Source organism: Osmerus eperlanus, chromosome 9, assembly GCF_963692335.1.
Source record: "Osmerus eperlanus chromosome 9, fOsmEpe2.1, whole genome shotgun sequence".
Lineage (NCBI taxonomy): Eukaryota > Metazoa > Chordata > Actinopteri > Osmeriformes > Osmeridae > Osmerus > Osmerus eperlanus.
In genome coordinates, this window is record NC_085026.1 from 9636258 (window position 1) to 9645205 (window position 8948).

An 8948-nucleotide genomic window follows, 5' to 3' on the forward strand; every position below is an offset into this window, starting at 1 on the left:
CGGCGAGCCACTCTCCAGGCGAGCCATCTCAGCAGCCAGCACCTGAGTGAGAGACGTTTTACAAATGCTGCCTGTCGGAAGGGAGGAGAGAACATCCCGCTGGAGGTATCAATCAGCCCCCCCATCGCCTGGCTCATCGCTAATGAGCCAGGGCGTGACATGAGGGGGCAGACCCAGAAAGAGAGAGAGAGCCAGAGAGAGGGAAAGAGATGAACAGACATAGAAAGACAGACAAAGGAGAAAGGGATAGATAGAGGAGAGTGATGAAATAATATATATAAATATATTTAAAAAAAAGAGTGCAAGTGAGGTGATCCAGCTGGGATTTCTGTTCAGTCAAGAAATACAGCCCTGGCCACATCACAGCACAGGTAAGACATTTACAAAAACCCTGCTGCAAGTGTTTGAGTAGAACTACCCTGATAGAAAACATATTGGATCACATTTTAAATTCATTTGGAGGACATACACAACTTCATGCTAAATAAGACATGTCTATTTAGCAGACATGTCATATGGACATGTCCATAAGACATGCCCATACTGGGTATATGTGGTATGTGCCTTTCCCAAGAAAAGCTCCATTCAGACGGTCGGTGCACTACCATGCCAAACACAACAGGCACTTCTGCTAAGCACTTGGCCTGGCTACAGTATTCAGTCTAGCAGGAAAATCCCTGTTCTGTGGTCATCATCTATGAGGACGCATTGTGCGATTGTGTGCATGCTTGGGGCGCTAAGCAAGGCCCATGCAAGGCTCAGGCTTAAGGTAATGATATGTAAATGAGTCACCTGCTTTCGATAACCTCATGTTTGATCCTGATATACAACACATGTTCACTCAATAGCCGTGGATTGACATGGTGATGAAGAGGTTTATTTACAGGAACTGATATGGATCATAACCACAGAGAGGAGGATTACGATTACCTGTCGTGCGTGTTCCATTTCACTATTTATTTCCAGCAATGACAAGACAGGGACAAAACGAGGATTTTCCTGTGTGGACAGTGGGCTCTGCCACCTAGAACACTACAGTATTATGGATACACAGCTTGATAGATGTTCATACTTCAAGGGTCAACGGAGGTGCACTGACTTCATTCAATGATAACTGAAGAAAGTAGTTGAGGAGTTCTGTATTGAGCAGTGAATTTTTCTGAATTTGGCCAACTTCCTGATGTACAGTAAAGTTATGTTCAAGCCGAACACTAACATTTCCGCTTGGTGAACTGAGGGGTCTTGCTGATGCTGATGCCACTACAAAACAGCTCTTCTGATCTTCTTTGCGATGTATGTCAATCGCAGCATGTGCAGAGAAGCAAAAACAACTTGGGTTGAGCCCATCTTCTTAGTGCACAAGTCTCCACTTCCTTCACCAATATCTATGTTCCAATTCAAACATCCAAACAGGCCAAAGGTGGTACCTTTCCCTGGTTGTAGGTCCAACTGAGCACATCAATCAAACGGAGACGTAATAGAGAAAGAAGGTACATGGATGGGGTATCTGGGGTAGATGTGTGTACCTGGGGTGGGTGGATGTTTACCTGGGGTAGATGTGTGTTTATCTGAGGTAGATGTTAGTATACCTGGGATAGATGTGTCAGATGTGCGTTTACCTGGGGTAGATCCCACTGACCATGTCCTGGGCCAAAAGATCAGAGGACTGGTGACACGGACCTGCAGCTTTGGATAGGAGAAGGACCACCAGCCCTCTCATCTGAAGGTTGTTTCTGCTGTCATATACAAAGCCCCTGGGAGGGAGAAAAGGGAGGGAGGTGACAGATCAGCATTGCCATAGAAGATGTTGCAGGAAACATAAAAAGTTATCTTTACACAAATGTTCTGATATAGATTGTGAGATCTCCCCACTGACACAGATGCCACCACTATATCACTTCAATAATTTTTCTGTTTCAACCAGAAAACCCTAATGTATATAAACTGATGATCCATAACTATGGCATCCACGTTTAACATTCAGACTGTTCATTTCCCATGATAGCATTTGCATCGTTGCCCGGAATCATCTGACAATGAAGGGAATTAATTGTGATCTTGAAAGGCAGTTCCCTTCATGAGTGTGTTGACCTTTGTCTGTGAGTCACTCCCATGAAGCAGCAATTAGCCATTTTGTTTTCTGAACGTCAGTGTGAGAGAGGAATAAAAGAATGTTTGGGATTTGACAAAGAGAGAGAGAGAGAGATGCACACAGAGAAGGAGAAATTGAGAGAGGTGCACACCCTCTCTCACACACAAGCATGCACACACATTACCTTATTAGCATAGTGTCTCTCACATTTTAAGCAATAGAATTCAGCCAACCAGTCCTTTTTTCCTTATCTTAAATAAAAGCAGACAGCTTAGACATTTTAAGTCATTTGAGAAGTGCCGTATTGATCAACTAAAGCAAACCAGCAAGGTATGTGTGGAGACACACACACACACACACAGTCTGCGGCTGTGGAGTTGCTGCTGCTGCATGTGGAGATTAAATATCTGGCCTCCCCTGGGAGCGGTTAGACAGAGCACCTCTAATCCTGTCCCTAGGGACCCCCCCGCTGCCATGAATCACACTCTCGTTAGTGGGCCGTAGCAGACGTGTGGCTACGCCCATCCTCCGCTCCTGCCCAGACACACCGGCCTCCGCAAGACACCATCCCCACCACCACACACACACACACCCCCATCTACCCCTCCCCTTGACCCAGCCCTGCACCACATGAAGGGGGAGGGGTGGTGAACGGAGACACAGAGAAAGAGGTAGACATAGAGAAAGAGAGAGAGAGCGAGAGAGAGTAGAAAGAAAAATACAGGAGGGAGGCGAAAAAAGAAGGCAGGGAGGAAAAAGAGAGATAGAGGCGGGGGAGGAAAGAAGCTGCTCGACCAGAGTGAGCAGCATATTGGGGATGAGACTTGCTGAGGATAGGAGATGCGGTGGGATATAAGCTGATAACAAAAAAATCATACAAAAATGCCTTTAGTGATGTACCTGTGTGAGCCTCTGTCCTTTTATTGGTTATTATTTATTTATTCTATAATGAACCTTATTCAAATATGTCTCAATATATCCATCCATCGGTCATATCATACACAGCACATTGTTATGGGTGGGTATTAAGATTTTTCCCTCACATCTTTCTGATGTTACTTTTCGCTTCCACAACGATGGGTAAAATAAGCTTCACAGCTTCGCTACAATTAAAACATGTGAGAGACAGCTTGTTTATCTGGCAATTGTCACTCTGCAGCATTTGAGATGACAATTATGGAAAACCACAAAGTCAATCAGAACACTTGTATAGGCTACAGCCCAACTACCTCAATAATGGCCCGCAATAATAAAAAAAAGAAGCTGCAAAGGGAGAGGCCTATCTACGACTCAAAGATGGCACATGATTAATTTTATGCCAGTCTGCACATGACGGTGCATCAATCAATCAAAACCACCCTCCTGCAAAGGGGTGTGGCAAGGGTGAATACCAGGCTGAGAGACGCTCCACATTCAGAACACTACTGGAGAACTGTGGAGCTGGCTGAGCATCACATAGATGCAGTCATGCTCACGCCTGCTGAACAATTCATTGAAAACATAGAAGTCGTCCACATATGGTTATAATGCACTTGGGGTTATAATGGACTGTTTTTAGCATCACAGTTTTCCAATGGCCATCCCCTCAAGACTAACTCAAGTTCATCGTTACTGTGACTTTAAGGTTTTACATCTATGGCCCCAGCAGGGCTCGACAATAACCATGGCCCGATGGCCCGGGGCCAGTAAAAAGTAACGTCGGGACAGTTAAACTAGCAACTCACTGGCCCGATCGGGCCACTGCAACTTTTACAAAGCAAATGTTAACATCCTTCATATGTTTTGCTATCTGCTAAATGCATAAATAACTTTGCAGCTCGTGCGGCGCACAGTTAACAAATCAAGAGTTGAGTAGTGAGTGACGAGTGGTTGTCAAATTGTATTCAATGTAGATGCCCATCGTGTTATTGCACGACTTATAACAACGGCATATCACGTAATTAAGACGGGCCAACCGTTCACCTCGTTCCCCAAGGCTATTGAACTGCAGCAGAAGAATGGTGTCCACTTGGGTACTTAGTATCATACTGATGAAATGCTATGGAAGCTTTTATATATTAGCATTGAGGGACCAGAGGTTTCAGTTTCAGCCAGACAAAGTTGTGCAGAGATGGCTGTCAGCAGGGAAGAGACCACGTCATGTTTGAGGTTAAAAGTCAATTGTTTTGCTGACTATTACCTATTTATTTTTTATCACTATAAATGTGATTTCATTTTTGTTCTTTTTATATCCAGGATGTGTTTAAAACAATGGTTAAACATGTTAACAGAACACAACTTATAATTCTTTGGTTTTGTTGTAACAATGATAAATTACAACTTTTGGAGGGGGGGGGGGGGGGGGGGCAGTAAAAATGGTCTTGAGGCCAGTAAGTTTCAAACCGGGCCAGTGCCAAAAAATTTTAATGTTGAGCCTTGCCCAGTAATCACACTTTGCCTTCTGACCTCAACTGAAGCATTGTGCAGCTTCCATATCATTGTCTACCATGTATGCACCCATAACCACTGGTTGACGATTAAAATACAGGTTAGATCAAGTCAGCTGTGTTTTACTGTAGCTAAAGAACTTCACTATTCTATTTTAGTAAACCTCAAGCATTTTATTTTCACAATCAAGCTACAGTCAAGCAAAGCTATCGAGACTATGGAATTTTGCATGATTTGGTTTGAAATCAAATTGTGGAAAAAAAGAAGAGAACAATAAAAAAAATAAACATTTGAAAACAAGTAAAAAGTCAAACTGTCTGTCAAGGTCTTCCCTTGAAGTTCCTCTGCTGTCTTCCTCTCTCTGTGTAACTCCAGACTTTGGGGCAAAGTTAGCTGAGCTGCAGTTTTTAAGAATGAAGGGAAAGTAAAAACCGAAACACAACTCCACGAGGGTCTGCCTGTCTGCTATTGTGGATATTTTTATCCGCTTTGCGTCTTGGACAGAGACACAGGGGGAAATACGAACCACCCAACCCAAGCTGACAGTGAGGAGTCAGACTGTCAGAGGTCTACTTCACCCCCTGTGCTACAACACCCAAATGGATTGTCATATCAGATTTAGGTGTATAGGTTATTACACCCTTGGGCTACTGTTTCCAACACACTCATCTGCATGGCAAGGATCGGGTTCTAGCACACTCTTTATCATTCCCTGTCCCTTTCCCGCTTTTCTTGTAAAAAAGTCATCCATCCCCATTGCAGAGATGACACCAGAGGAAAAATGGCACTCTCTTCACTTGTCTGAGAAGCCATGCATCACATACTGACAATGAGTACTTTATTGATCCCCAAGGGGAAATTCTGGAAATTATTTATAAATAGCCATTCACATGTGAATAGCTAAATGCATTAAGTAGTATCCTTTTCTTTTGATTGACTGATAACTGCTGTTTTTCTGTAGTATTGTTTGTTACTTAGCAAACTTTTTAAGTCATGGGGAGCGACATTTGAGGAAAACATTGTCTTGATTTGAATTGGTAAAATCACAAGACAGTGAGCTGATGGGGCACCCTGGAAGCTAACTGGATCAGTGTGCATACCATGTAGATTAGGCCTAGGTTCGAATCCGGCCTTGGCCCTTTGCTGCATGTCTTCCCCTCTCTGTCTCTCTCCTTGCCTTTCCTGTCACACTTCCCTTGCCAATTAAGCATAAAAATGCCAACAAATCTGTAAAAATACAAAAGATTGTGAGGTGATCTCTGCTCTGAGTCAGAAGTGCTGTTTGCCAGCATTACAGATAGATGAGTATTTGGGGCAGGTGAGACCTCTTACGCTCTTAGACCAAAACACAAACATTGTCCTGAGAAAGAAAGTAATTAATAAAAGTGCCCTAACAAGGAATGCATACATTTTACTAAGTGTCCATTGCCTTAAAATGGCTTTACAAGACTTTGCATACTCCACAGTTGTAACTGGACTATATGTTGATATACATACATACAACATTTATTTTGTTTATACGATAACATATATACATTCAACGTTTCATATAGGAAACAATTTGTTCCGAAATGCATCAATCATAACCATCATTTCCATGGGGTAAGATTAATTATGCACAATAATAAGGATGAACATGGTTTGCCACTGTATCACTGTATGGGCAGCCCCAAAGTCCTCAGCAAATAAGACTAGTCTGTGCTGCCTTCTTCTGTGGAGGCTTAACTACAAAATTAACAACTAGGCCTGTATTGAAAAAGCCCAAAACTTTGAACTAGGCCTCAGTAAAACTATTTTTGTTTGTTTCGTTTATACCTGTATTAAGTTGTATCAGGTCTTATTGCAACATTACTCCCCCTTTGTTTCGGACCAAAGTCCGTTTTAATAATGATGTGACATGTTTGTACAATGCACTTCTCCATCCAGCCATTGTCATAAACTTCCAGGACAACCATCCATTAGTTGAATACCATCATAGGTAGACATGACAACTTGGAAGTGTCAATACTGTCGCTGCATATTAAACTAGCCTATGTTTGTTATTGAGAAAAGATACTTCATTAACGTTTTTTGTTATAAACGGAATAGATGATGAGAGAAGAATTACCTTGCAGTATTGAGCAACGGGTGTTTTGTTCCAACCAGTTTTCTCACGTGCATTGCTACATTGCTCAGTTCATCACTCAGCAAGCAGCGGAGACTCATGAATGAAGTCGGATAGCCCACGATTTTTTCTGCGTCTGAAACCACTTTATTCCAATTCGAAGGCGATGTGTTGGAGAAAAGGCTAATGTTCCTCTTTCCATGTTGACTCAACCCATTGCACGCGAGTCGAAAAAAAACTGTCATTGACTGCCTGTTGATCATTCTGGACTTATGTTCAGATCAGATCAGTTTTATCTTAGTGAGAAGAGTTAAGGTCCTGGCTAATGTACGATGGTCAATATATCTGTTTAAGGCGTAAATGATGAGATACAACTAAAGTTGCAAATACATGACATTGCAAAACAATTGTTTCGATATGTTAGCTAAATACAATTCTCCCTTTCATATTTAGAGTACAGTAACATGTCAGAATCGGCAAGCAAGCTTCTAGCTAATGTTAGCTAGAGTAGAAAGTTGTCATCCCACAATGTCATGTTGAATAAAATCCATGTACATTTCTGTTCGTAAAGAGTCGTGCAGCGTAAGTACTCTAGCATCTACCGAGTCATTATTCCTATTAATTTGACATTCGGCCAGGATATGTAGCTAACTAACAAATGCAATTCCGTAACACACGACCTGGCCCGGCTACAGTTCAGGAGGCTGCCATCTTGTTTGGTCGTTTTACGTTATACCGCAAATCAGAGACCCGAGTCGTAAAATATAAACGCAATGGTTGGGAGAGACAGACCTCAGATTTTATAATACGGCCTACTTACTATGTGTTGGAATTGTACTTCTTTTAGAATGCACTGCTGTAAATATATTTATAACAAAAATGCAAAATTCAGGGTTTGCCATATGTTTTCAGTAGTTTTCCCCCCAAAATGCTATTGATTTCAAAAAACAGGACAGTACCAGTGAAAACTAATTCCTGAACCACTTCTTCATCCAACTGGGACAACGAAAAGCAAACGAATTGATGGTGCAGGTGAGCAAGATATGTCAATTGAGAAGAATGTTTAAGAATTTACTTACACTTTATTTCTAAATAGTAGGAAATTATCTGGTGAGCTCTGTTGGTGAGCCCAGGTGTTGACCGTTGACCATACTCAAAACAAGTGAAGTCATACTAATGGCCAACAACATGAATTCCCTAGCTTTTAGTAAACAGGTCTTTATGTGGAGCTGTGTGGTGCTGTTTAGCCAAAAGCTGGCTTTGAGATTTATTATTTATATTTGCATCTGTAAAGAGACTAATAAGAGTGAAATAGGCTTCAAAACAACACCCTGATGTGTCCCATCTCTGTTATATGAAGTCAGGAAGTTCAATTTCAAGTCTTATAAGTTATCAAATAAAGAAATAGATATTGGCCTCTTTTCTCCAGTAACTGTAACTGTTCAGAGTTGTACATTAGAGTACTTGGCATCTAATGTTTCACTTTAATGTAATACTATCCTTGTAACAATGTAGCTGCTTCTCATGCAATGATACTGAGCTGATACACAGCTGTTTGTGCATTCTGCAACAATGCTTTCATTAATACAAACTCCAACTGTTTATAATTGCTCTGGATAAGAGCGTCTGCTAAATGACTAAATGTAAATGTAATAATTGGGTGCAGGCAAGATCTTTCAAGGACAGTTGTCTGAACAGAAGAGTCTCCTTGCAGTTGTATCGTTTTAATAAACAGAGATACATTTTTATCTTTGTTTATTACATTTACATTTAGTCATTTAGCAGACGCTCTTATCCAGAGCGACTTACAGTAAGGTGAAGTGCCTTGCCCAAGGACACAACGTCAGTTGGCATGACCGGGAATCGAACTGGCAACCTTCGGATTACTAGCCCGATTCCCTCACCGCTCAGCCACCTGACTCCCCATTATTAGGTAGTTCTGACCTAATAAAGGTAGGAGGTAATTCAGTGTTTAAATTCTGAGCTTTGCATGGGATTATCTTGAGCTCCGCACACAGGCTATCCCTTAGAAGGAGGAGGAACCTTTAATTGTCATGCATTGTGACACACGTGGGCAGTGAGCAACAACACTAACAAACATTAACACATGCTTAAGTGTCCCCGATAAAGATTTTCCTCTGCATTTTCCCATCCTGTTGTCCTTCCTCTGAGGGCAGCCAGGAGCAGTGATCAACCACATCAACGCGAGAGCCAAGTTCAAGTGCTCACTTCATGCCTGGCCAGGTACATGGGCAGGAGCACAATGTGTTCGGCAAGTTTTTATTGTGCTTCTTTTTTGCGGCGGAAACCTTAGTGAGCATGGGA

The 8948-nt window shown here is 42.0% G+C and overlaps 1 protein-coding gene across 1 annotated transcript in view; it reads right to left on the minus strand.

The window, feature by feature from the left end:
• pdss2 (prenyl (decaprenyl) diphosphate synthase, subunit 2) overlaps positions 1 to 7340 on the minus strand; it is a 20859-nt gene extending 13519 nt beyond the window's left edge. Inside the window, exons 1-2 of the mRNA XM_062469864.1 lie at positions 6627 to 7340; positions 1620 to 1754 (exon numbers count right to left, since the gene is read on the minus strand). Coding sequence (XP_062325848.1) covers positions 1620 to 1754; positions 6627 to 6886 — 395 coding nt within the window. The 5' untranslated portion in view covers positions 6887 to 7340. The remainder of the gene's footprint in view (positions 1 to 1619; positions 1755 to 6626) is intronic.
• Between the last annotated feature and the right edge of the window lie 1608 nt (positions 7341 to 8948).